The 27,235-nt window shown below is 49.9% G+C and overlaps 8 protein-coding genes across 8 annotated transcripts; 6 read left to right on the top strand and 2 right to left on the bottom strand.

Moving 5' to 3' along the window:
* Positions 1–2,318: 2,318 nt before the first annotated feature.
* On the top strand, positions 2,319–4,074 carry BCR38DRAFT_338407 (auxin efflux carrier; the record flags this gene model as incomplete). Its single annotated transcript, XM_040855616.1, has 2 exons — positions 2,319–3,952; positions 4,011–4,074. The coding sequence occupies 2 exons, from the start codon at positions 2,319–2,321 to the stop codon at positions 4,072–4,074; spliced, it is 1,698 nt and encodes a 565-aa protein (XP_040718374.1).
* Positions 4,075–5,614: 1,540 nt separating this feature from the next.
* On the top strand, positions 5,615–7,502 carry BCR38DRAFT_388586 (cytochrome P450; the record flags this gene model as incomplete). The annotated part of the gene is made up of 4 exons (XM_040857532.1): positions 5,615–5,756; positions 5,867–6,071; positions 6,179–7,221; positions 7,329–7,502. 4 exons carry the CDS (start codon positions 5,615–5,617, stop codon positions 7,496–7,498), a joined length of 1,560 nt encoding a protein of 519 aa, XP_040718373.1. The 3' UTR covers positions 7,499–7,502.
* A 3,125-nt stretch (positions 7,503–10,627) lies between these two features.
* On the top strand, positions 10,628–11,720 carry BCR38DRAFT_314970 (uncharacterized protein; the record flags this gene model as incomplete). Its single annotated transcript, XM_040854694.1, has 5 exons — positions 10,628–10,772; positions 10,886–11,151; positions 11,210–11,436; positions 11,489–11,619; positions 11,686–11,720. Coding segments are annotated over 5 exons (804 nt in total), but the record flags the coding sequence as incomplete, so codon positions are not given.
* A 779-nt stretch (positions 11,721–12,499) lies between these two features.
* On the top strand, positions 12,500–14,450 carry BCR38DRAFT_428048 (DHS-like NAD/FAD-binding domain-containing protein). The gene is made up of 2 exons (XM_040859871.1): positions 12,500–12,820; positions 12,929–14,450. Exons 1-2 carry the CDS (start codon positions 12,667–12,669, stop codon positions 14,209–14,211), a joined length of 1,437 nt encoding a protein of 478 aa, XP_040718371.1. The 5' UTR covers positions 12,500–12,666; the 3' UTR covers positions 14,212–14,450.
* Positions 14,451–18,839: 4,389 nt separating this feature from the next.
* On the top strand, positions 18,840–20,473 carry BCR38DRAFT_388581 (uncharacterized protein; the record flags this gene model as incomplete). The annotated part of the gene is made up of 4 exons (XM_040857531.1): positions 18,840–19,224; positions 19,470–19,852; positions 19,905–19,981; positions 20,034–20,473. The coding sequence occupies exons 1-4, from the start codon at positions 19,024–19,026 to the stop codon at positions 20,471–20,473; spliced, it is 1,101 nt and encodes a 366-aa protein (XP_040718370.1). The 5' UTR covers positions 18,840–19,023.
* A 643-nt stretch (positions 20,474–21,116) lies between these two features.
* BCR38DRAFT_407689 (uncharacterized protein) lies at positions 21,117–22,380 on the top strand (the record flags this gene model as incomplete). The annotated part of the gene is made up of 2 exons (XM_040858195.1): positions 21,117–21,399; positions 21,452–22,380. The coding sequence occupies 2 exons, from the start codon at positions 21,117–21,119 to the stop codon at positions 22,378–22,380; spliced, it is 1,212 nt and encodes a 403-aa protein (XP_040718369.1).
* A 1,887-nt stretch (positions 22,381–24,267) lies between these two features.
* BCR38DRAFT_319849 (uncharacterized protein) lies at positions 24,268–24,525 on the bottom strand (the record flags this gene model as incomplete). The annotated part of the gene is made up of 1 exon (XM_040854757.1): positions 24,268–24,525. A coding segment is annotated over one exon (258 nt), but the record flags the coding sequence as incomplete, so codon positions are not given.
* A 1,647-nt stretch (positions 24,526–26,172) lies between these two features.
* Positions 26,173–27,235, bottom strand: BCR38DRAFT_456408 (uncharacterized protein; the record flags this gene model as incomplete). The annotated part of the gene is made up of 2 exons (XM_040861913.1): positions 26,173–27,108; positions 27,173–27,235. 2 exons carry the CDS (start codon positions 27,233–27,235, stop codon positions 26,173–26,175), a joined length of 999 nt encoding a protein of 332 aa, XP_040718367.1.

The following is a 27,235-nucleotide window of genomic DNA, read 5'->3' as shown; positions in this document are numbered from 1 at the left end:
AATCAAGCCCAATACTTACATCCACCGCTAAGCTACGACCGGTCATATACTTATTGGGAACCAGAGCTCTATTATACGCATACGACATTGCGGCAGCATGGTGTCCCAGGTTTGCCAATGACCAAGTCTGAGTTTATACCATCGGTCAGAAGTTGGGAAATCGGGTAGCAAGCTAAAAATGTATGCAAAGTGAGGCTCAAAGTCATACAAGCGGGGCGTATCCACCAAGTGTCTGGAGCTTGTCAGGCTCCAAAGAAGTTCCGCCAACTTGACAGAATTATTTGGACATCTCTCGAGCAACTGACAAAAGACGTCAATATTTAGGTAATCTTGATACTGCTCTGAAAAATTGACAACTCCTCTAGGATATGAGGCATTGCGGCACAGCTCTTGTAAGCTCTCAGTCTGAGCCTGCGACTTTGCGTGATATATGAGGAAGGTATCTGGGAACGGCCGTGCGTGCTATGTAGAGCGCCAGCCAATGAGTTTGACAATGCCGGAGGGATCGGTCCGGGCAAATTAGAAATCATTGCTTTTTCTGCAACGACGTCATTTTTACCACTTTGCACTTGCGTCCTCGAAATTCGAAATGAACACGACCTGTCTAAATCAGGGTCTCGCCGTGGGAAAATGGATACGACATTGACTGCGGCGGCCGCATTCGATACGACATCCTGCTGTATGGAAAACCCCTGCCCCAGGACGATAGGTATTGTGAGCTGTTGAACTGAAAAGTGATTGGGTAGTGCACATCGAACACTACGTCAGGCACCAGATATTTCCAGGAGGCCTCGAGATGAAACGCTTCGGTTGTACAACTCTAAAAAGCGCCACGTCTGCAACCCACCGCTGCCTATCCCCACCAACGTGGGAAGACGGTCGCACTGGAGTATTTGGGCCGCCGTCCGTAGACAGTAACAGGTTATGTTTCTCGCAGGAATTCATCCTATTGGATCATTAGCCAGCGACCCTTCGTAGCTAGTGGTGTGACAGGCGCAGAACCCACCCAGTGACGTTGATACCCCATTGTTCCCCCGATTAGATCGTTTCCTATGTTACCTGTCATGTCGTCAAAACTGCGTAATCATTATCGCCCAGCACGTCTTCCTTGAAAAGATTTACAAATGTACCGGCCGCGTATTGGTAAATATAAACTGGATATGAGTAGGACTGTCCAAGGCCTTTCATGAGATCCCAAGTTGCCCATTGGGACCAGTGGCGAAAAGGCAACGTTTCCAACAAACCGACGTGCTGCATTGAAACCAACTGGTTAGACACTTTTGTATAACAAGCTACAAGTCGCCAATACTTCGGAAGTATCGACTACTTCCACTCGATCTTGGCGGAGGACACACGCACAATGGATTAGATATGGAAGCCCGAAGACGAGTTAGCTTCCATGTGAGGTAGACTCTGACAAGTGTAAACTTGATATACCGCATCCGCATCGTCCGACTCTCTTGAGCTGCCGTTGATTCCACCAGGACACCATTTCATTACAATTGGGAAAGTCTTGGATTCCGGCCTGGTGGGTCGCACTGACGCTAGCACCGTGCACCACAGAGACGGAAAACCTGCCAGGCGGTGCAGCCAGTTAGTGTGGCAGCTCAATATTCAGCGGGGCTAGTCCCGTTACTAATCAGCATGGACGATCTACAGGAACACGGAACACAACAACACATCCCACGCAAGACGCAAGCCACGCAAGCCAGGTCCAGCCCATCCATCACTATGCCACGCCTCCATGCAGACCCGTCTTCTTTATCCTATCCGTCGTCCCACGCATTACTAGTCTGCGCCCCCAGTGAACTGTCAATTGCCTCCGTTCCATGATTGCTACTTGTCTTCCCACCCAATGATTGCTCTGCCGAACTCTTATATCATTTCTTCGCCACACAGCTTTTTCCCATCGCCTTTCCGTTCCACCTAGAACCCCAGCGCATCAATGTAGTTCGACAGCACGTTTGAATCTCGACGACACAACAGCCAAGGATAGCAGCCACAGCCAAGTCGACAGACCTAAACGAATTACGAACCTTGATATTTGTTCATCAAGCCATTCATTTGCCAAGCGAGACTTTTACTTCCGGCGGTGCGACGCCTACCGACTTGGCAATACCCCTGCGCCATTGCGGATGCCGGGGCACCGCTAATATCCTGCTCTGCTGTCATATCAAGGTTCAAACCTAGACTCTGAGACCATCCGATTGCCTCTCGAGTCTTTCGACCATACCACACACTTGAAAACCATGGACTGGTCACTAAATTACCCAGCGTCGTTCCGTCTCAACAATAATGCTCCCGACTGGAAGCCCGACATGCCTTCCTTCGAGATCTTCAAAAAGGTCCCCCACGAGTCGCATCCGTCATTCCTCAACTTGATAATACTGGTCTTTGGAGCTGTGCTGGAGGTGGTGTGCGTCAGTCTACCCGGATATGTCATCGCAAGACTCGGCCACTTTGACGCGGAAAAACAGAAGTTTCTGGCCAACCTCAATGTCATGCTATTCACGCCATGTCTGATCTTCACCAAACTCGCGTCGCAACTGAATGCCGACAAGCTTGTCGAGCTGGGTGTCATTCCCGTCATCTTCATCGTCCAGACACTTGTCTCCTACTTCGTCTCGATCGGCGTCTCGAAAATTTGCCGACTTAAGAAGCGACCTGCCAACTTTGTCACTGCGATGGGCGTATTTGGCAACTCCAACTCCCTTCCGATTTCTCTCGTCATCTCGCTATCGCAAACACTCAAGGGGCTTCACTGGGACAAGGTCAAGGGAGATAATGACGACGAGGTTGCAGCCCGGGGCATCCTGTATCTCATGATCTTCCAACAGCTGGGTCAGTTAGTCAGATGGAGCTGGGGCTACCACGTTCTCTTGGCACCACGGGACAAGCAGGATGACGAATGGGAACAAGGCATTGAAGATGATAGAATCGAGGAGGGTAGATACAGGGACAACGCGCCGCTTACTACCGAGGACGTGCTGATCCCAGGTCTCGATGGCAGCAATGCAGACGATGCTCACAGGGACGAGTCGGATGAGTCGGATGTATACGAGCCAGCCGGCAGGACACCGGTGGTGGGGACATCAAGGGCCTCCCCAGCCGATTCGGAAGATGAAAGTCATGGAACCCGCAAGCCGAACAGAAGCATCTACGCGTCGATTAAGAAGCGCTCGAATGGTGTTAATGGCACCGGTAGCTCCTCCGAGTCTTTCGGCCTGCCTGTCAACGGACCGGACAGCGACATGATGTCCTTTCCTCGTATGCGCGAGTCCAACGAGCGCGAAATTCCCGATGGGATCAGAGGGCATTTCGTCCGTGCCAAGTTCAATGCCAAGAAGAGCATCGCAATCTTGAAGCGGAGAAGCGTCGACACATCATCAAGGGCATACCAATGCCTACCTAGACCTATGCAAGCTATATTAGCTGGTTCATGGTCTGTATGGATATGTTTTTACCATTTTCTGTGGGAGTTCATGAACCCACCCTTGTGGGCCATGCTCATTGCCATCATCGTTGCCTCGGTTCCCGACCTTCAGCGCCTCTTCTTCCGAGAAGAATCCTTTGTCAAGACTAGTGTGACCAGCGCCATATCCTCGAGTGCCGGCGTCGCAGTTCCCCTGATTCTAGTGGTTCTGGGTGCCAACCTTGCTCGAAACACACAGAACAGAGCGACTACGGACCCCGAGGAGGAGCAGATCGGCACCCGACTTCTGGTTGCATCGCTGCTCAGCCGCATGGTCCTACCCACGCTCATCATGGCGCCTGTTATCGCTCTCTTTGCCAAATACGTACCTGTCAGCATCCTGGACGACCCTATCTTCGTCATTGTGTGCTTCCTACTTACTGGTGCACCAAGCGCACTGCAATTGGCACAGATTTGCCAGATCAACGGGGTGTACGAAGGGGTCATGGGGAAGATTTTGTTCCAGAGCTACGTCATCTGGTGAGTTGGCTACGCCTAAAACCAGATTTGAAAATGTCAGCTAACTCACATTCTGCAGGATTTTGCCCTCGACCTTGATACTCGTCATGCTGGCTCTCGAGACTGTCGAGTGGGCAAAATAATGGACAAGTCGAGAGGTTGGTTTTTCGTTTATTTCTTTGGCGGTGATGCTACGATGCATTCGGTGGAACGAATTATTTGACCTCGGACCAGATTTTTTAGAATGTCACACCAACATCCAGCATTGTGCTGTGATTTTGCCAGACGGCCGCTTCACTTCCGAATGCGTGGCTACGTCATACTAACAGCTTCCCAGCCGCTGTGCATGTTGCATAAAAAGCATTGGTTGGCGATGGCTGCATAATATGCATCTAGGTTTTACAACCAAAAGCTGATACGAAGTATATCAATACCGTACCTGGAGTTTGGGGCGCAAACGGCATACACCCCTGGATGTGACCGAGTGGTGAAAGGTACGGTTCATACATGGTAACAGAGCTGTGCCGCCCATGCTGGTACACGAACGATCGTTGCTTTCCAGTGACTGTGAGGACCAAAGGGATGGGTAGAAGTAGGGGTCGAAACTAATGGGAAACAATGGTCCGGCTTGTGTCTAAGCCCAGCGTCCGATAATCCATACATATCAACGCAAATCACATACGATATTACGTGCTGCCCGCCTTTTCCGAGTCGCACTTGCGTGATTCGACGTTAGAAAGAATGTGCAGTCCAACTTTACTTGACTGACAAATAGCATTCTGTCAGGCCAACCCTAACCGGTCGCGCTACTTTCGGCGGGAACCTGGCTCATGATCTCGAGGCTTCGCGGGGTGTCATTCAGCAGCAGGTGCGGAATCGATACTGCGCTCTTCGCCCTGTACGTGAGCTAAGAGGCTGGAAGAGGCGAACGAATGACTTGTAACGCTGTAAAAGGAGGATGGCCTTCGACATAGCATAGAGAATAACAGCTGGTGCCGAGGTTTGTAGCATCAGATGAACACGAAACACATGCAAATCCGAGCCATCAGGCAGATTTGGTCGCAATGGAGCAATTCGATGCGGTTTACGTCAGCTCTCTATTGGATGGTCATTCCGTTGGATGGTATCATTCTCAAAAACAGAATCTGCGGGGTTGACATCGAGAACACGCGACAGACCCAGCTACGTCCGATCGAGATTTAGGGGCGGAGCGGAGAGGGTTTCGAGACCGGCAGGTTTGGGAAAGTCGTGGGGGTTTAAGGTTTTTGCATGCGATCCTGCAAGGTCTCTCCTCGTTGAAGATATGAAGCTAGGGTTATAGCTTGAGATGTAGGTGCATGTATAGACACTGAGTAATCCCTACCTTCTTATAATCTTAAGTCACAGCTTGTTTGTTTCCTTTTGACCTGACCTGCCCTCCACCCTCCTCCCCCTATCCCAGACGGATATTTTCGTTCTGATAACCTACCGACGCAATTTAACCTTTGTTTCCTTTACCGAACATCGTGACTCAGACACAAACGCGGTTCCCGTCTATTTTCTGTATTTTTGCCTTTTTCTTCATGCACAAGGGGTACAAGTTGGTTAAGCAGCATTCGGCCAAAGAAACCCAAAGCTGCTTGATACGACTACCACCTACCTTGATAATAAGAATCCAAGATGCTGACGAGATTGCATCTGAGCATGCCGAACCTTCTTGTTGTTTCCACAGCCCTTTTGGGACTATATGTTTTGTACTACCTCGTCCAGGTAACTCGCCATGAACTTCGGATTCGGAAGATAGGAGGCGTGCGGGCGCCTCGACTGGCTACGAACCCCTTGACATGTAAATCGTCCTTCTTTCCTCATTCTGATATTCTATTCCACCCTCACCGGACCTAAATTTGTAAGGTACAAATCAATGAACTTAATACTGACGTTCTCTTCCCCTGAAAGCGGCACTATGGTTTACCAATGCTGCGCGGGCGCAGATGCGGCACAGGCTACTCGAGTTCTTCGATTCTTGCTTCGCTCAGGCAAACCCAGCGATGGGCGAATGTGTCGAGATCCAGGTCAAGCCCAATGAGCGCTATATATTGACGCGAGACCCAGAGCACGTCAAGGCCATTTTGACAACCAACTTTGGGAGTTTTGGAAAAGGGTCAGTGGCTGCCCGTGGCACGTCATTCTTCGACTTTCACATTATCTATACCCAGCGCGTCACTTCACTCTCGGAACATGCATCAACTAACACAGGCGACACAACAGCCCCTCATTCAACGAACTATGGCGCCCCTTCCTAGGCGACAGCATCTTCACGACAGACGGCCAACTTTGGCACGACAGCCGGTCCCTAATCCGCCCCATGTTCATCAAAGACCGCGTCTCCGACCTCGCCATCTTCGAGCGATGGACCTCCGCCCTGGTCGACAAGATCCCACGCGACGGCACCTACGTCGACATTATGGATCTCTTCTACCGGATGACGCTCGACGTGACGACCGACTTCCTCCTTGGAACCAGCGTCAACAGCCTCGCCAACCCGCGCAACCATTTCGCCGAGGCCTTCAACGATGTCCAACGCATTCAGATGCTACTCACCACCATCGGTCCCTTTTCGGATATCGTGCCGCGGTCCACTTACCGCCGGCACATCGCGACCATCGACCGTTTCGTGGTCCCGTTTATTGATCAGGCGCTTAGTCTCCCGATGGAGGAACTCGAGAAATTGACCTCATCCGATCGTACGTTTACGTTCTTGCATAGTATTGCGAGGTACACCCGTGATCCTCGCGTGCTCCGCGACCAGATTGTTGCCGTTCTACTGGCGGGGCGGGATACCACGGCCGCCACCTTGTCCTGGGCTTTATACGAACTCTCGCGCTATCCGGACAAATTCCAGCGCTTGCGGTCTGAGGTCGTGGATGCCGTAGGACGCACCCGCACGCCCACGTATGAGGATTTGAAGAATATGAAGTACCTCCGGCACGTGCTTGACGAGACGCTAAGGCTGTACCCGGCCGTGCCGTATAATTTGCGGTCGGCACTGAGGGATACCACGATTCCGGGAGCGCTAGGTCAGCTGCCAATAAGCGTCGTTGAGGGAGATATCGTCGTGTACAGCACGTTGAGCATGCAGAGGAGACCGGAGCTGTATCCGCCTGTCAGTGATAAGTTTGCCGATCCGGCGGTGTTTAGTCCCGAAAGGTGGGAGACCTGGACGCCCAGGGCGTGGTTGTATGTTCCGTTCAATGGCGGGCCGAGGATATGCGTGGGCCAGAATTTCGCGTTGACCGAGATGTCTTATTGCTGTAAGTCTTTTATTCTTCACTTTTTCAGTTTTCAAGGTTCTTTTGTTCTTTTCTGTCGTGACTATACTGTCTTGAAGAAGGAGCTTTGTTAACTGTGGCCAAAACAGTGGTCAGGGTCTTGCAAAAGTTCGACCGTGTCGAGTACTGTGGCGATTGGGACGCCCAATACCATGTCCCCGAGGTTGTTGGGCGGCCGGGGCAGGGTGTCAAGGTTGTGATGCACGAAGAGTGTGAGAGGATTGCGGGCGACGGGGGTTCGCCGCGGCCGTTCGCTTGAGTGGAGGGAATGGGTTTTCACGTGTTGGTTTTGGGTGATGAACTCTCGCGGTTACAATAGGGGGGACTGTTATACCTGTGTCGATTATACAGTGGTGCATTACGGAAGACTACTAATACAGCTGATTTACACGTTTCATGTAACGTAGTCCACGGTCCAATTGCACACTTCGGCAGATTTTCGTACGCTACCACTTTGACCTGCGGGTTTTCACCACATAACTATGGTTGGTTCTTGGAATGAAAGTGATATGATTCTAGCATTACATGCGCTTCAATCTGATCCAAAATTAAGTGTACGTCGCGCTGGTCAGATCTATAACGTACCTTTTAGAACCCTTGCGTATCGACGCGACGGTAAAACCGCTCGAGCGATTACGCGATCGCCAAAGCAAAAGTTGACTCCTTCCGAAGAAGAGGCAATCGTACGACATATAACCGACCTAGATTCGCGAGCATTTCCTCCCCGATTGAGTGGTGTTGAAGATATGGCCAACCGATTACTTCGAAGTCGTGACGCGGGACGCGTCGGCGTCAACTGGGCCTCGTAAGACGACAACCAGACCTCCGGACGCGTTTAAATCGAAGGATCGACTAGCAGAGAGTCCTCTGCGAAGACCCCGACGCGTATCGCGCGTGGTTTGACCTGGTACGGAATACAATTGCGAAATACGCGATCCAGGAGGAGGATATCTACAACTTCGACGAGACCGGTTTTGTGATGGGCCAAATCTCGTCCGAAATGGTCGTGACGACTTCTGATCGGCGCGGAAGGCCTAGAGCAGCCCAGCAAGGAAATCGGGAATGGGTTACAGTTATTCAAGGCGTTGGGTCGTCCGGTTATGCCCTCCCTCCGTACATCATTTTCGCCGGCAAAACCCACCTCTCGTCATGGTACGAAAACAGCCCATTACCGCCTGATTGGGTTATCGCAGTTACTAAAAATGGCTGGACTACGAACGAGAGAGGCGAAGATTGGATAAAACACTTCGATCATCACACCAAGTGTCGTACGAAAGGTACTCATCGCCTATTGATCCTCGACGGTCACGAAAGCCATCACTCGACCGATTTCGAGGTATATTGCAAAGCTAACAATATCGTCACGCTTTGTATGCCTCCTCATTCGTCGCATAAGCTCCAGCCTCTTGATGTTGGTTGTTTTCGCGGGTTAAAAAGAGCGTACGGATAAGAAATCGAAGATCTCATGCGAGCACATATAAGTCATATCTCGAAAGAAGATTTTTTACCGGCGTTTTTAAACGCGGACAACGAGAGGTTGATGGGCAGTTACATGACGAATTTCGTCAAATTGGTGGTCGTACGAGGCGGCGAATTGCGCGTGTACGGCGCTGTAGAATCTGCGGCGAGCCCGGACATAATGCGCGCACTTGTGGAAATGATGTAGAGACGTCTGAAGATAAAGATTCTGAGTAATTTCGATTGATGATAGGCGTTGTGGTTGAATTAACTTATACATTGTCGTATAAGATCTGCCAAAGTGTGCAATTGGACCGTGGACTACGTTACCATTAAATTTTAGCTCCGAGGATTCAAAAAGATGGGGCCAGGCTGCCAAATCTGAGTATTACAAATTTGAAAGTAAGCTTTCACTATCGGTGTGCATCATACTTGATTCCGAAGAGCTATCCTAAAGCGCACAAAGTAAAAATGAGCGTCAAGGTCAACCATTACTTTCCGAAGCATCTATAACCGATTGCTAAAACTTTCTTGATACAAACAGGGTCGTGAGGTCACCATCCACAACACATCTTGATATAGATGAAACTAGCTGCTTATGCATGCAGTGCCGTCATCTGAAATATACAGGAATGAGTATTTTGTTCAGCGGTCGGAACGCGCAAGGCGCAGATCTACATATGTCTTTAGTCATAGGCGACGTCATTAATGAAACAGGAGACTGGGATTCCCAGCCGCAGCGAAACCTTGCGCAGATCCCCCCCTCCCGTCATGGCGGGTCATGCTGATCTTCTGGGACCTTGAGCCAACTTGATGCTGAGTCAAAAGTGACGGCGGCAAACCGGAACTAGTGCCCTTCCGAATCTCCAGATTGTGAAATTTTGCCCAGATGATGAGAAGGCTTGTATGCGTTAGCAGCGACTGGTGGTCTTTTCAAGGTCTCTTTGGGAAGCGGGTGAAAAGGGAAAATTGGAAGAGTTGTTTATACACTAGACGCTGTGTAGGCTAACTGAGGGGCTGCTATAAAATACGTTCACTACTTCAGTATATTGCTTAACCTGTCGAAGTGCAACATATTACCGCATGGGGAATGTTCGCCATTTATATATGCGCATCTATACTTCGAGATATGCCGAACAGATCCCATAGAGCAAGTTTAACCGAATAATACGAATCTTGGAAATCCGTGTTAATCAGCATTGTAAAGAATATCTGTTTAGAGAACTACATAAGCGGTATGTAAGTCATGGGTCGAGAATCGGCTGACCATGGAAAGCTTGAGCTATACTTGGTCTGATTTCATCTTAATGCATTGTAGTTTCGCAAATTTTGTACATGCTTTCACAGTAAAGTATGAACTCCCAAGGCCCATCAAAGAGCTATCAGACGGGCAAATGGCATACTCCAGAAGTTAGTAGATCACTTGGTTTTAACGCATTTGGGAAAACTTACAACACCTTGTCCACAAAGGCGAATATTAGTTTGGTGTATGGTTTCGTCCAACAACGCGTGTACGCACGACATCTGACTTTCATTAGCTTACAGTCTAGAGTGACCCTTCTGATTAGACTGGAGCGAACTAATGCAATGGTAGTTGAGACTCACCTGGTGGATCCTGCCACATAAGGGAACCTTCTGAACCCCCAAATATCGGCATCAGTTTCCTTCTTCCACAAATGAGGCTAGTGCCGATTGCGGAGGATATCCAAGCTCTGATAAATTCATGATACAGTGAACGGCGGTAGTAGGATCCCACCGGCGCGCGCTAATTGAAGTGAACGCATGTTGTTTATCTTCTGACTAGCGGTAGATCTCGCACTCAATCTATGCAACCTTCACGATGTAACTCTAGATTCCCATGCTGCCCAGCTTCTTGTTCTACCCAATAGTGTCTTGTGACATTTACAGTTCCTCTCTGTTCGTCACCATGCAATCCCGACAACCAGAGCTGTTCGCTGCATTGTCGCTGACGTGGGGGACGGCGACTATTGCTTTGGTCCTGCGCCTCGTGGCGAGGAGGATCACGAGGATTTCCCTTTCGTGGGATGACTATCTGGCTATAGCTGCGTACGTAAGTACACCTCACCCTTGCGTATCATTATGCTGAAACTCAAATAACGCTGTTCAGTTATTTGCGGCGGGATGGGATGGCGTCATATTGAGCTGTATGGATGAAAAGAACTACGAGCCAAATCCTGGGGATGGTCATTGACACACAATGCAGGGGCCCAAGTTGGCTTCGGCCTACTCCTCAAAGACACCGGTCTACCGCCCGAACAAGCTCTACGCGATGCTCGACGGGACCTCTATATCGATGAGCTCTGCTATGCCTTCTCCCTCGCCTGCTCTAAGTTCGCCATCTTGGCCTTGTACTGGCGCATGTTCTCGACATCGGCCATTAGGATCTCCATAATAGTGTTGGCCGTGTGCTCCTTGATATGGCTGATGATACGGGTAGCTACTTCGGCAAGAACTCACGTCCTGGTTAGGAAGGAACTGACACCCTTTTTAGACGTTTCTGACCGTCTTCCAATGCGTACCCGTCAAAGCTTTCTGGGACAAGACTGTCCCGGATGCTGTATGTATCGTCAATGAAGCGTATTTCTTCTTGGGAACGGTCATAGTGCATCTCCTTCTTGATCTCACTATCATGGCCCTGCCCGTCGTGCAAATTTGGAAGATAAAATTGACAGCTTCGCGGAAGATAGGGGTCATGATACTGTTTCTCTTTGGTATCATGTGAGTGCGTCCTGGTCTGTTGCTGATGATAGGAATGGGCTAACTGGCGGAGTGTCTGTTCCGCATCTTCGGTTGTCATCATATTTTCGTTCCAATACCACGCTGAGGAACTCGAAATGTCATGGAATGTTGCGTGGATATTTATATGGGCCACAATAGAGGTCAACTTGGCGGTGGTCTCAGGTATGTAGCGTTGTATTGTACATTATAAACATGTTCATACTGAGACTGATGCGAACCCCCTGTCAGCTTGCCTGCCGATGCTTCGACCACTTTTCACTGAAGCCAAATGCTGGCTATATCCTCCAAAGACCGCTGTATCCGCTCAAATACTCAATCCACTGTCCAATCACCAATACCAGCACCCACAAAGTAGCCACAACAGGGCAAAGCATAGCTTGCCGGAGACCAACATTGGCCTGTCCTGGAGTGGCAACACGTCCCGAGCTGATGATGATAGGGATATAGCGTATCGGTTAGACGAGAAGGCTAGCCGCATCATGGGAGGTGGTGTCATCGGACCACAGATTGTCATTACGGCAGTCCCTGATCCAGATGACGTGGAAACAGGAAAACAACCTCTAGCACACAGAAGAGGCATTATGGTCAGGAGTATGACGAGTATATCTATAACATCACTATCGCAGGTGGGTAAGTTCTCCTAGGATCCAAAAAAGTGCCTAGATCTAGTGTTATGACCCAAGGCACTTACTCTCACCTGCGTCTGCCGAACTTGTCACGACTTAGCACAAGGAATGTTATTTGCTCGAGTCCACGAAGGTGAAACTCCAATGAGGCAGCAAGTGCACTGCCTAAAGCAGGCACCGAGGTTTTATCAAGACAACCCTCATATATAATCCAACAGCTCTCGCTTTTAATATTTGGTTATTTTTGCCGGGTAGGGAGCAACTCCTTGTTCTAAAGATGCTTTGTGGCCCATAACATTTTATTTATCTTCGCCAAGACAGCTTGACAGGTACAGGCACAGGCGATAAGATAAAAGAGAGTTGCGCTAATCCCCCACCCACCCGCATAAACGTCACAAATCTGCATCATCGCGCCGGAACCATCAATATTTGGCTCTGGAACTATATCGTTCCCGCCAGGCATCATCACACTTTCCCCATCCCAACCGCCTGGATGTCACCCTAATCCTTCAAAATAGGTCGCAAACACAAACGCAAACAACAGACAGGGCAGCGCCCTCGAGCCCGGGAACGAACCAACAAGATGGGCAACGAGAATTCGAGTATCGTCGACGAGAGCACCCCGCCCCAGACCCTCAAGGATCGCAGCCTCACCTCTGTCGCCGAACTCATCAAGAATGGAGGGGCCCGGCGCATTGTCGTCATAACGGGCGCGGGTCTATCTACTGCAGCCGGAAGTATGTTTGCCTACATATACTCGCGTGCTGTTCATGTTTCCCATCCATGAAGCGATTGCATTTGATGCGCTTTCTTCAATAGACACGTAACCAATGATAAACAACCAGTTCCCGACTTCCGGTCCCCGAAGACAGGTCTTTACCACAACCTCGCGCGCCTCAACCTCCCCTACGCCGAATGCGTCTTCGACATCAGCTACTTCCGCGAGAACCCCCTGCCCTTCTACATGCTCGCCAAGGAGCTCTACCCTGGTAAATTCTCGCCAACGATTTCCCACGTCTTCATCGCTCTTCTCGCCAACAAGGGGCTACTGCGCATGCTCTTCACCCAGAATATCGACTGTCTCGAACGCGTCGCCGGTGTCCCCGGACATCGCATCGTCGAGGCCCACGGCAGTTTCGCCACACAGCGCTGCATCGACTGCATGACGGAGTTTCCGGACAAGGAGATGCGCGAGCACATCGAGCGCGGCGCGCCGGCTCTTTGTGTGAGACCTGAATGCCGCGGTTTGGTCAAGCCGGATATTGTCTTCTTCGGCGAGCAGCTTCCCTCGGCTTTCTTCGAGAATCGCAGTGCACCCGCTTCCGCCGATCTTCTGCTCGTTCTGGGAACGAGTCTTAGCGTCCAGCCGTTCGCGAGCCTTTCCATCATGGCCGCCGAGGGCGTTCCGCGCGTGCTTTTCAACAAGGAGAAAGTGGGCGACGTTGGCTCACGCGCGGATGACGTTTTGTGCCTGGGCGACTGTGACTCCGGTGTGAGGAAGCTGGCCGACGAGCTGGGATGGAGAGACGAGCTGGAGCAGATGTGGCGCGACCTGGTGGGCGAGAAGGAGGCGGAGCGGCAACTGAGCAGCGTCAAGGAGCGAGAGGCGGACATGGAGGACGAGATGAATCGACTAGTCGACAGTGTGGAGCATAAGTTGGAGTTGGCTGACCAAGCAGACGAGGACGCAGTTGCTAACGCCCGCCAGGTTCAGGTTCCAGGCTTGGCTCCAGCGGAGGCGGGACAGGAAGGCCCGAAGACGACAGACATTGGCTCGTCAGGCTCTCAGACTGGTACTTCGGTACAGGATAAAATGGCTGGTCGAGAGGGGTCTGAGGCATCATATGCGGCGGCTGCGGCACAGGGCGAAGATGGCGATGATGTTACCAAGGATGCACGGGAAAAGGCAGATTCGGCGAAGGAGCAACGACAACCACAACCTTCGAGTGAGTCGCAAGTAGGCCCAGACGCAGGAGCAGATGGGGACAAGAAGAAGAACAATGTTGGCTCTAGCTCTGATGAAAAGCCGCCCGAGCCTCCTGGAACACCGCCGAAGCCGAAGCCTGTTAAGCCCCAAGTTACACCGTTCATGACCACCGAGGAGGTCAAGGGAAGCTCTGTACTGTAAAGGTAGATTATAGAGATGCGCTACTAGATTAGAGAGCAGCATCGGAGGCGAATATACCCAGGATGCGTTGCCTACCAGCTATGGATGGACATTATGAAATCGGTACAATGACTCCGACTTGCCTAATGTCACCATGAGAAACTCTGCAAGGGTACTTTGGTCATACCTTTATCTAGTCTTGCTGGTTCAGAGACGAACGTCTTTGCTCTGCACACCTACCTATTACCTATGAATAGCCCAATCAATATTTGGTATCTCGTTTCAAGTTTCCCTGCAATAAAGTTATTTCCGAGAGCGAGAACGTCTACGCCGTAATATCTCCGATTTGTTTGCCAGCTCGGTTGACGTAGTATATAGCGGAGGCCCATGCCCTGCGGATAGCCACGAATAGAAGGTTTGTAGTCAACTTATAATTACGCTTACTGCTAAGAAAGGACTAAAACTAGTGCTCGAGTACTATGAGGTTAGTGCGTATCTAGCCTCTAGTTGGGCGCATCGCTACGTACACGACGGCTGTAAATATACCAGGTACTCCGAGTTTGCGGTTGGTGCTATCTTACTTCAAGACTGAAAGATCCATTCTGAACAAATAGCTCGGAGAGAGGGGTAACTGTTGGTTCCTTTTCTTCAGGCAAAGCTTCACTCACGTCGAGCTCGAAAAAGCATTAAACGCCTCCTGAAGGATAGAAGTCAAGAACATGTGGTTCAATGACAAGAACGCGTCTCGCCATATTTCTCATGCATTCGTTTGGTTTCATGTATGCATCTGCCGTTGAGAACAAAGTTGTGACAAAATTCGTTTATGAACGACGCTGCTGCAAATCTGGAGCCCGGAAAACGACGTCGTGGGTGGAGGAGCGATACGGGACACGATCGATCCAAAGGCACAGGAGACAAGATGTTGGTGGTCGTTAAAACATACATAGCAAGACCATTGAGGTCTGTTGAGGAGCTATCTGTGCTCATGTTGAGTCTTTGCTCCAAAGTATTGAATGGAGGTTGTGAGAACCAAGTGTGAGGAGAAGTCGAGTAGATCGAGGAATATTGACCAAGATGAACCCAGCCTATTCGAGTGACAGATCGGGAAAGCCACGGTGCCAGCATGATCGAGCTGGTCTGAATATGGTTGATTGTTTACTGCCCAGACTTCTGGATGATTGACTGGTCATTCTTGGTCGTTCTACTGGACTTGCTGTCAGAACAGCAAGGGCACACATACACCTTTCATTGATATATTGGACCAAATGACTTTCACAAGATGAAGGATCCACTCGTTGCAGAATGCGGTCATATTGGTAGCTATAAGGTCGGATATAATACTATGGTGTCCCCTCATGACTTGCAACTTTACCACTCAAGTCGTGCCAGTATGAACCGTCTACTTTTCCACCAAACCAAGCAGGAGTTTTAATCGTCGAAAGCTGCGTAGATTGTCATGAAAATGAAGTATTTCGTTGTTTGTCTTTGCTGGCAACCGACCACCGCTATATCGTTAGCGCTGATACGTGCACTACGGCCGTAGTCCCTGGCATTGGGTGGTTAGCCAAGCCTTGGCGCGTGGGCAATTCTGTCAAAAAGTTTCAAGGGGCTTGTTATCTACGATAGGAGCGTCGGTCGTTATTAAACTTGCGACGTTGTGAGAATTAAGGTGCGTGTCACCGTGCCAAGAGCCACATCTTGACATTTTCCACCACAAGTGAGACGTCGCTTATAGGCGCAACTCGGCTTCAACTGTAATTCGTCTATACATCTGCTGGTTTTTAACTTGATGTTGCCAAACCTAGTCTCCTATTGGTGACAGTCGAATCTGATGTAGCAACAGGTATTACGCAATGAATATGCACTACTCTTATTAACGGAGTTGAAAGATGAACGCCAAAATAAATAACACACCAAGACTAAGATATACAAATTAAAACGTCACAGCGTCGAAAATCTATGGACAGGCTTCACAGGCTGGAGATATTCCGAAAACCTTGCTGCCTGACATCATGTCATGTCTTTCTCTTTCCTCCACAGATCATGGGCATCTTTGGCCTAGCCATTCGGGGATTGTGTAAGCGGCACTGATTTCCACGTTCCCGCCACTTGCCAATATCAATACTGGTCGATGGTCTCCAGCCAGCATGAGCTACGCTATGATCAAAGAGAGCACCTTGTACGACCAATGTGAGTTGCTTTTCTCTACAGGACAGTGTGTCGGATGTCTCGTCTTGTGATTTGCACTCACCGCGAATACAAATATGCACAACCAATCAGTTGTGAGCAAGACTAACGACACGCCGTGTATCAGTTACAGCTAATTCGCCATAGGTTCTTTGTGCAAGAGCACCCCTATTCGAAAGTTCGCCTAATTGACATGCAGCTACGAATGTTCGCATCACGGCGCAACATTGTCACAATCTACATGACTTTGGATTTGGTAGTAGCTTACGCTCTGCCACACTCTGGGTATGATAGTCATCTGCCAACCCATACCATTCCAATGGAATGTGACTATCCCCGGCGGACGGTCTGGAGCCATGATCGGTCTGTGTGCTTCTCTCATCATTACCAACATCATGACGGATCTCATCACCCTCGGCTGCTAATGTACGCCGTTTGGAATTTACACGTGAGAGCCATGGAAAAGATTGGCATCCCTGCGTGTTGAAGTCTTGGCATGGCGTAACTAGCATCAGGTGTGCTCCCCTTCGCTTCTCATTCTCGCTGACTACATGCCAGAGTGGTCGCAACGACCTGCGTTAGACTGGCTACCGTCTTCACCAACGACATGTGAGGCAACCTCATAGGCGGCATGCCCGCAACCGTCTTCCTTTGAGTCTTGGAGGTTCTCTTGGGCATTTCATGTATTAGCAACCCCACGCTTCGACCCTTCTACACAGATTACAAATCCCAGCAACCAATGACCGAGAAATGGGCGGCACAACACGTTCGATCAGTGCGTAGGGAACGGACGATTACTATGCAACGGAACTAAGTGCTACACCACGGCCCAGGCGGAGGGCAGAGGGGAAGAATTCCTCGTGGACGATGGCGGCTCAGAGAAGCGATTGACGGACCCGGAGTAAACATTATCCAAGATTTTAGTGGAAACAAGATGGGGTAGTGCGAGAGAGTACAGCATCGTGACAGATAGCGAAACGGGTCAATCTCGGGAGCTTTTCAATTCAGTACACACTATGCTAGTGTATCGAATAGTTGCTTACAAAACTCTCTCATTATATCCACAGCATCGGGTGCTTGTAAGAGATTTGAGTCCCAAACTTGAGCGGCCGTCAAAGCTGAACCGGTAGATCTGCGCTCGGGTTCTCATCACAACAATAGAGTCCGTCATATAGAAGTCATGAATAATCCTCGAGCATTCCAAAAAGAATGAGCACCATTCGGGAAAGGCTTGAGGCTGATACTTCATCCCAGACTGCCAATGTAGGCCCTATTGCCTTGATCGCGTGTCCGGTTCGCTCTCTGTGCTTGCGGTGACGAATCGGACGTGCATTGACCCTCGGGAGTCCCGCGGTAGTGTCCCGTAATTCTCATGACAGCGGCGCTGTTTGCCGACAGCTCACAGCAGACAATGTCCACCTTGTTGATGACAGTCATGTTACGGGGTCTAATTCAGATTCAACCATTTCTTTAAGGACAGTGGATCTGCTGGGTCGTAGGTGGTGGATCATAGGAAGAAAACGAGATGTTTGTTCTTGCAACGAGTTTATTCTGGTACTTGAAAGGGGCCCGGTGGTGAAATTTCGGCCGATAGATCACTTTCCAGTAACGAAATGTCGTTTCCGAGTGCCTTCCAATGGTAGCCAAGCATCTGCGAAACCAGAGCTCGGGTTTCTTCGGTGAGCCGGGCATTGAATCTTCTTGTCCACCGAAAACCTGAATTCTCTCGTCCACCTAAAACCCGACTCCTATTTTGAGATAAAATCCAAGGACACACAGACTGTACCTGCCGCGATGCTACCTTACATGACTTCATAATCCCTGATGGCTGTATTCCAGGTCCAAGGATGGTGATGCCTCGACGATCCAAAGTGGTATAGATTCCCCCACTTAACTTGTCACCCCTAGTTCGTCTGCGTGTCGGAGGTTTTCCAAGTTCGGTAATGAGGCTAACCCTTACCCACTTCAATTCATATCATTTCTCATATCTTGCAGGGTCACAGATCCGCAACGGCAGTTTTCTAAACGAATGCAACAATCTCACGATGTGAAGTCTGAATACGGTAGCAGCACTGGAACGGCAACAAATAGTACCTGTGAAAGCACCGCGACGTGGCTGTTAGCCTTTCCGTCCCCCTCTCTGCCAACAAAACAGTCTACACATTAACTCCATGATAAACTTGGCAGCACTTGGGAAAGCCTCGATTTGCAACCAAATCATCCGCACTAACGTCCAGCATCTAGTGTCCGAGCGTAATAGTGCTGATCAGCGTAATGACAGCGGAGCCTCCGCTCGGCCTTTGCGTTGCCCAGGTTGGCACAAACGGCTCTAGACTCCCCGGGATAATCAGTTACGGGACGAGTGCACTGCGGCGCGGGCAGTCTTGGCGCGCTCGGTCTAGTGTTTCTTCTGTTAAGACTTTCTTCCGATCGGTTCCAACTTTTCTTCACCTGATATATCATTTTGTCGGCTCTTGGCTCATAGTCTTTGACTAATAACTGTAGTTGTTTTCGCACTACGGACCGTAATAACGATATGTGTTGCAGTCGCGCGGCGACAGCCTCGGCAACCCAGTTCGGATTACTATAGTCCGCCCAAACGAATATTCAACGCCTCCTTTTACGCCACCCAAACTAAGAACAACGATGCCGCACCTCTTGGTTCGCGATGTCATGTACACAGAGCGGGAGTTCGTGTACGGTGCCTACGCAAGCGGCGGAGCCGTGGTTGGCATAGGTATCACGTTCAGCGCCCTGGCTACAGTTATTGTTGTGCTGCGGGTTCGGTTAAGAACATCTCATGGTGGCCACCTTGATCTCGACGATTGGCTCATCGTAGCTTCGTTGGTATGTTCCCTGATTACTCACATGCGCTGCCAGACAATGCTGCACATCGCTAACACCGCCCGCACCCCCCAAGCCCTTCCTATACGCAATCATGATATGCGCTATCTTAGGTGAGCTTCAAGTCGTCTAGAACCATTTTAAACATCGTCGCATTTTCTAACGCCCGCCCCTCAGCCGTTTACATCGGAGGCCTAGGCCGACCGCTACAGGAAAACCTAGAGAACAACTCCGAAGGAGTGGCCCAGGGCTTGCAATGCCTGTTCGCCGTCGAGCTCATTTACACGACCATCATCACACTAATCAAAGCATCCGTGATCAGCATGTACCGGCGCATTTTCCCAACCTCTCTGGTCAACTGGGGCGTGCACGTGCTCGGAGCCATGGCCGGCATGTGGTTCATCGCCGGCGAGGTTGTGTCGTTCGTGCAGTGTGTACCCATCTACAAGCTTTGGCGGATGGAGATCGAGGGGAAATGCATCAGCGCATACAACATTTTTGTCGGCATCGCTATACCCAACATCGCGATTGATATTATGATTCTGGCGTTGCCTCTATATGAAGTCTGCAAATTGCAGATGGATGTGCCAAAGAAGGTGGGGATAGGGGGAACTTTCCTGTTGGCCGGCGCGTAAGTCATCATGAGAACCAGGCCCACATATCGGATGGCTAACACGGTTTAGGGTTATTGTGATAAGTGGCGTTCGACTTGGAAGCGGTCTCTATTTCCTGAGAGACGGACAAAATCTCGATATGACCTGTAAGTTAGCGCTACCAAAAGAGTCCTAAGTCGACAAACTAATGCACAATAGTAGCTGCGACATCTCTCTGGGTGTGGACAATCCTAGAACCAGCCATGGGCATTATTTGCGCCTGTCTGCCCACCATGCGCCCGCTGATAAACATGGTCATCGGGGGGCTCTTCAAGAAAAAGCCCATAAAGAACTCCAGCGGACCAAGCAATTTCCGCGTCAATGCGACCATTGGTGGCGGGCCCAATAGACCAATCAACCGATCGTCTAAGATTAAAGGTGGTAATATTGTGAATGGGTCCTTTGAGCGGCTGGATGATTCCGAGGGTGGTGCTTCCCAGACTAACTTGTGGCCGAAAGGGTATAGCAGTGAAAGAAAGACTATTGTCAGCGGGAGGAGGACACCAAGTGTGCAGAGTGTAGATATCCCCTTGACGAGCATTGGGGTCAGACACGAGATAGTGTGGGATGAAAATAGTGCGAACACATCAGAAACCTAGCAGAAAAAACATATCCGTCTCCATTGATTCATTGATGTGGTGCTGTGCTAGACAGGTTGGTTGTTTACTTCGCCTCTTTTCTTTTCTTCAACTAAACCTGTTCGGTCGTGCTGGATCGCGTGTGCCCCGGATTAACCAGTACAACGTCCTTTTATGATTCAAGCAGTTTGTTAACTATCGCAAAGAAAAAACGAATATAAAAATAAAAAATAGACGCCCCTGTGCAACGCCTAATAAAACTTGCAGAGTGTCATTGAAATATGCCCCCAAATACATGTAGGGGCTGAAATGCAGTGACCTTTGCAGGTACGCCGGGGCCAAAGCCCTTCACAATAGTCGGCGCTTACAGCATTGTGCAATGGCAATCAGTGACGACCGCTGATCTCATCCATCTCGCTCTGGTGACATATCCTCCTGCGCGGCAGTCACTATTATGCAGTCACTCACTCTATGCAAGAAAATCGGCTTGCACTCACTTGGCTGCGCCGCTCACAGCTTCCCATTTCATTTCCACGATGTCAACTTGAACGATTTCCTTTCCCCTCCAGAAAAAATGCCTCCTTTTACTTTTTCTCCTCCGTATCACTCGAGATCGGGGTTCCAGATTGCCTACCGGTTCCCATAGAGTAGTCAAGCGGTTGCTATGTTGCAACAAATGACGAGGTTGTGCTCGCCGTTCATTGCCACACGCACGGTCAGTGGTATTTACACGTCGACATTCACACTCCCGCCACAGACCACACCATTCGTGCAGCCTACTACGGTATGGGGCTGTACGGGAGCGGTATACTGCCCATCGACGACGGTTTCGGCCGGCCAGGAGTGCTACCATGTTGACTTCATGGGCACGACGTGGTTCGATAACCTCGTCACGAGTTGTTACCCTAGTGGGTATAGTGACATATTTTTCAAGGCGGGAACATATGGTAAGTCCTACCGTTCTAGAATCGTATTATATGCATTGTGCCGCTTACATAGACCCGCATGATCCAGAAGACATATCTACTGTGGCACTTCCCGGGACAGAATGTGTAGAGGGCTGGACGACGGCATGCACTCGTACCCTGAGCGGCTTTGACGACACAAACTACGTCCAAATACATTGCTGCCCACCTGGCGCGTGGACTTGTGCACCCCAGAACGGCCGAAGAGACTGCACCAGTTCACTTAGCACCTTCACTGAGATCTGGACCGACGCCAATGGCGAAGCAGGCTTATTCCAGTCCTCGCCTCTCTCTGCTTTGGGGGAGGAGGAGGTCCCTTTGACGATATATCATCCCGTTTACCCTCTCCAGGTTACGATGATGGTCGGGACGTCGGCTCCGCGTTTGACGATATCTTCTACCTCGAAAACATCCTCAGCCTTGACTGCAGCTCCGCTCTCGCGCACATTGTCACCCTCGACAATACTTACACCCACGGCGACTTCTGCGACAAAACAGCCAACCAACGGATATCCCACCCCATCCAGTAAATCGACCAGTACTCCAGCCCCAACACCGGGCGTGTCGGGGAGCGAGGTTTCCGGCACAGCTGTAGTGACGGTTGCCAGTATCGCTATTCTGGTATTGTTAGGTGTATGGTGGCACAGAAGACGAAAAGCGGCAACCAACAAACCAACAAAAAGACCAAACTCATCTGATCAATATCTCGAGACACAACCAGACTGGGCACAAGCCCCTGGGTATGGGAAGGCCGAGCTACCCGTTGAAGGATCTGAAATATATGAGCTTCCCCACCACCCTCCGCCCCCGGCCGAATTGCCGCACAATCCCGTGAGGGCATCAAAGATACGCTTCTATCTGCGAATATCAGCTGAGACGCGACACAACTCTCGAAATACGCCTGAGTTGCCTCTCCACGCGGCACAAATTCCGGGCTACGGCCGTCCGAACGATATGACCTAATTATAATGGACACCCCTAGTGTTGAAGAGTTATATTTCATTCATTCGCTGCGCAATTGATGGTAATATTTACCAGGTCTCTACGTCAAGTGCAGGACTTTACAGTGCTTGTGCATAGCTTCTCCCACACTTTGCAGGCGAAAAGAAAGGAGTGTATGCAGTGGAAACTATCGAACTTATTGTAAGCTACAACAAAGCATAGAATTCAATGTGTCTCTACCCAATCTGACAATGAGCGCAATGGGCCATCAGGGTCTTTAAGTAAATGAAGATATGCAACGATTCCAATGTACGCACCGTATCAGAGCGGATACTACGGGGTAAGCGGCTTGGCTGAAGAGATTGGAAGGCCCGGCCAATAGTTCCAATACCCAGAAACTCTAATATAGCCTGTGGGCACCAAAGGGCTATTTTTGTCCGACAGAAACCCTGCACAGAATTAATTTGGGAGTCGTTTCGACATCAAGGTGCTTCTTATATAACAGCTGGATTTGTCCGATTCTGTACCGCTTTGTTCCATCGCTCAATGGATACCAGTTAATTTCGGAACTTCCTTCCTACGACACTTTCTTCTGATAAATTTGACGATGCTCTAGACTGACATTGCAAGACTTGGTTGGGGGGAGGGGGTGGGAGGGTGTTTGATGGAGAGAAGAAATCGTAATACAAGTATATTAACTCACACCCACATTAAGTACAAGTATCCAATCAAAGGTTGCTGATATAATTCTGTGGACGGCTTGATCTAGAAAACGCTTAGTAATTAATTCAAGGATGTTTTGAGAAGACGAATACCATCAATTAACACCAACATAGTTTATCGACTAATATACACATGTTGTGGTCTCTATCTATACATATTAAAAACTTTCGGGATCATCCCCAGTGACTAAAATAAAAACACCCAATACTCCGACCATCCTGCTCCGCCAAACATCTACCCGTAAATAGTACATTTGAATATAAATCATGTTAAGCTCGCGCTGTCCCCTATTCCCATTGATGCGTAGAAGAACTCCACGAGCCAATACGAACTGCCATCCGCAAGACAAGAACTCAGACCCCGAAGGCCCCAACTATGACAAGACTATCAAATATCAATCTTCGTTCTTGCTTTTTCCCCTTTCGTCCGTTATATCCAACTGCTAGGCAGCACCGCTGGGTACTTCCGCTGGCTCGAGGCATCCACCTCCATCCTAAATGTCGGCAGCGGGTTGTGCTCCGCTGTTTGCCCCTGGAGCTGTTCCAGTGAGGCGTCTACCTCATAATCAAGACGCCTAGGGTGTGTCGATATCTCCTTTAATCCAAAATGCCAATCCTTGGTGATTGAACCCGCCTGCTCATATGCTGCCATCTTTTCGTTTTGAAGCTTCTTTGCCGAGGTTTCCATCCTCGTCTTCCTCTTGTTGAACAGGAACACAACCGCAGCCACGATCAGTGTCCCGAGGACGCCGGCCGCTATGCTGATTCCTACTAGGGCGCCAGTGCCTAGTCCACTGGATGTGTTATTACCCCTGCTGGACGAGGCGGCCGTGCTGGTTGCTGATATTTCGGTGGTGCTAGTTCCCGAGATCGACGGGAATTTGGTCTGCCGGAAATCAGCCTGTCTTTTGGTTAGCTACAATGGATGATCCGTCCATTGTCCGAAGACTAAGTAGTGCTCACTTACCGATCCTGCTACTAGTAAATCAAAGTCGGTGGGCTGAAACTTGACTTGTATGCTGTGCGCATGAATTGCACCAGACGCAGAAGTCACGGTCTTCATGAGACTTGTCGAGCCCCCCTCGACGTGGTAGACCGATGTCAGAACCGAGGATGGCAGGTCATAGTAGCAACCACCCCATCCAGGTTGATGGTTGTCGTCAGCACAGGTGTATGCGCGCTCTGTCGGACAGCACGTATATACTGTTTCTGTTGCCATCTCCTTGACATTTGTCCCTGTGCACGCGGGCTTGTAACCACTGGGACACACGCCTGGAGAGTAGTACTCGCTCGTCTTTCCACCGTATCCACTAGGGAAACAACTGCCCAAATTGATAGGTCCCTGAGCCCAGTACTCTTCGCCACCATTAGTGACGACTTGGTATAGCTTCGATAGGTCGGTACTACACGAGCTCGGGGCCGTGAAGGTCGTAGTAAGAGGCCCACGGTTTTCGCTTCCCATGTTTAAATCCGATTGGTCGTGGATTGGGACTAGAAATTGCGGATATTAATGTTGTGCTACAGGAGAAAATAGAGAAAAAGGAGATCCAGAAAGGGGGAGACGCAGAAAGTGAAAAGTTGCTTGAAGGATTCTCAACTCTTCTACATTCCATGTCTTGTGTTCCACAAGTCGCTGGGAGACTCTATCCCATGACAGCTATTCAGCTGGCCCCTTGCATAACGGTCCGAAGATGCAGGACGTGGTTGCACAGAAGCTGTTCGCACGGGTCTGCCAAATATAGGTTGCGAAATTGTTGCGAGTGACCAATCACCAAGGTTTCAATACCGGTTTTAGGATCCTGCAAATCTAGCCGTGGGTGAGATTGGGGGTGGCAATGTAAGGTACGCAGCGCTTACATGCCAAGGCAACTGCCAGATTTACTGCAACATAATTAGAACGAAACTCGTATAACATGAGGCTCGGGATTGCTCATGTTGCCACATCTGCAATGATAAATAGAGCAATCAAAACTTGATTTGGAATGAAAGAAAGATGGAAGAAATATCGAACTTCCGTCAATCTCAAGAACACCAATGACCGAATTGTAGGAAGTGGAACAAACGCAGGGAACTTGAACTTACCCTTGCCCATATTTAGCGAATGAATCGACCAAAATCCACGTACGCAAACAAAGGAAAGCAGGCGTGACCTCACTAGGGTCTGGTCGGTTATCGTCTTTGATTAGTTGAAGATTGATATATACGACTGAATTGTATGTGCAGAGAGTGTTGCCATGATGTATGGGGTTGGCGTCGTGACTCATGGAGACCTTATTTGTCGGAGGCTTCGTGAGGTTGACGATTCGCATAATTGTATGTATATCACTCAGACACTCAGTACAGGAACCCAAGGACATGTACGTGATGACGGTGTATGTTCTGGGAGACACTGTTGGCTAAACCTATGAGGGACGAATGCTTTCCAATCGGCCACTGGTGTTCTCTAGTTGTTGGGGAGTCCCGGCCTTGTTGGTTCTATGAGGTGTAGACGGTAGATTGGGAGGTCGCAGGATGGTAGTAGTAATGTCGATGTGAATAAGATGGAATAGGCTGGGGACTGACCTCCAGCCGTCGAGGGAAGGTTTCCAAATACAGTTTCAACCAAGCAAGTTTGCGCCTGCCTCTGGATCCGGATTCCAACGGAGCACCCTGTCCAAGATCTGACATGGTCAGTCATTTTACTACTTCAAAGAGTGGAAAGTGGGTATGACTAAGGTGGCAGGCCTTACACCTCGATATGTAAGCTGACATGTATCATCGGATTACGTGGATTACGAAATGACGACACACAAGAAATGAATGTACGGCCAAAACTGGAATCCACTTATGCCTCTGCGTCAACTTTGATATTTTGCTCCATCTAACTTTCTATGATTTCGACATTTCCAAATCAGCTGCTTCCTGTAGTCATGTGATAATACCGTCTGCGCCTGTTGGACATTGCTGTAGCTACTACACCATCTTAGTTGAATGTTTTACTTTTAGAGTAGCTCAATGCCACCTTCTAACAACATGCTGTACCCAGTCTATCTCAGTATAACCGACCACTTCCTAGCTTCTTGGCCATTCCGAGAGCGGCGGCGCATTCCGATTAGGTGTACCACGTATACCTGAAAGTGAGAACAACCTGCTCCCGCGACCCAGGCGCATATGTCGTCGGGGCGACACTAGCATAGCGGTCCGGATCTTGCAGCGCAGGCCAATAGTGCTTATTCGCCTTCTTGACACGACCATAGGTCGTGCGGACCTGCTTCTCCAGACTGGAAATGATCTCAGCGTAGTCATCACGCTCGAGAATATCCCGTCGCTTGTAGACAATATCCGTCATGGCATCCTGGCGCACCCACTCCATCTTCGTCTCGAAGTCTTTGTTGCCATGCTTCTTGATACAAACCTGCAACATCTTCATATCGAGCAGCAGCTTCATCTTGAGATTCGCCATAGCCACCAAGAACGCCAACTCCGAACAGTTCTCCAAATCGCATGGCGCAAAGGCATCCTGGTCTCGCAGATCCAGGAACGGAAGATCCATGTCGCTCCAGTCGTAAGTATCCGTGACGCACACATCGTACCACTTGAGGAAATCAAACGCATCTTGATCGCGGCCAAGACGGAGGTACAAAGACGGAACCTGCTCCCTAACACCCAGATTATCCTCACGGCAAAGCCGCAGCGTCTCGAGACAATTATCCAACGCAATCTGCACAGCCTCACCAGTGCGAACATTGAGCGTAGCCGACATCAAATCATGCCTTGCTTGCATGTAGGGTCTGGTGCCCGACCAGGACCAAAAGTTGCCGGGTACGCTCTTGAAGGGGTCTGGCGGGTGTGCGCGCAGCGCCGCCTCCTCTGCACGCAGCTTCTCACGCGATTCCTTGATCAGGTTACACGTGGTTTTGTGGAAGCGCCATTGGGCTTTCTGGTGCTCGGGGCCGCAGTAGACGACCACACGGCAGCCCCCGCATTGCAAGAGGTTTGTTGAGGGACACACAATAGAAATGAAGTGTATTATGGTGAGGAAAGAAAGCTAGGCTAGTGTTGTTGGTCTGGAACTAAGTAGTGGTGGTGGCTGCGCAGGTACCACCTCTGACAAGGTTGAACCTCACGGGGCAGCCTGGGCTGGAGCAGGCCCTGAAAGGAAGGCCGAGGTTCAT

This window comes from Pseudomassariella vexata (genome assembly GCF_002105095.1).
Source record: "Pseudomassariella vexata strain CBS 129021 chromosome Unknown BCR38scaffold_4, whole genome shotgun sequence".
Classification (NCBI taxonomy): domain Eukaryota; kingdom Fungi; phylum Ascomycota; class Sordariomycetes; order Amphisphaeriales; family Pseudomassariaceae; genus Pseudomassariella; species Pseudomassariella vexata.
The sequence above is the reverse complement of the archived record's forward strand: the minus strand, read 5'-3'. Positions and strand labels throughout refer to the sequence as shown.

Bases quoted from the DNA above. Each gene is read 5' to 3' on its own strand.
- BCR38DRAFT_428048 (XM_040859871.1), top strand. From the start codon at position 12,667: ATGGGCAACGAGAATTCGAGTATCGTCGACGAGAGCACCCCGCCCCAG. The intron at 12,821-12,928 runs GTATGTTTGCCT...ATAAACAACCAG, and splicing joins TCTATCTACTGCAGCCGGAA to TTCCCGACTTCCGGTCCCCG.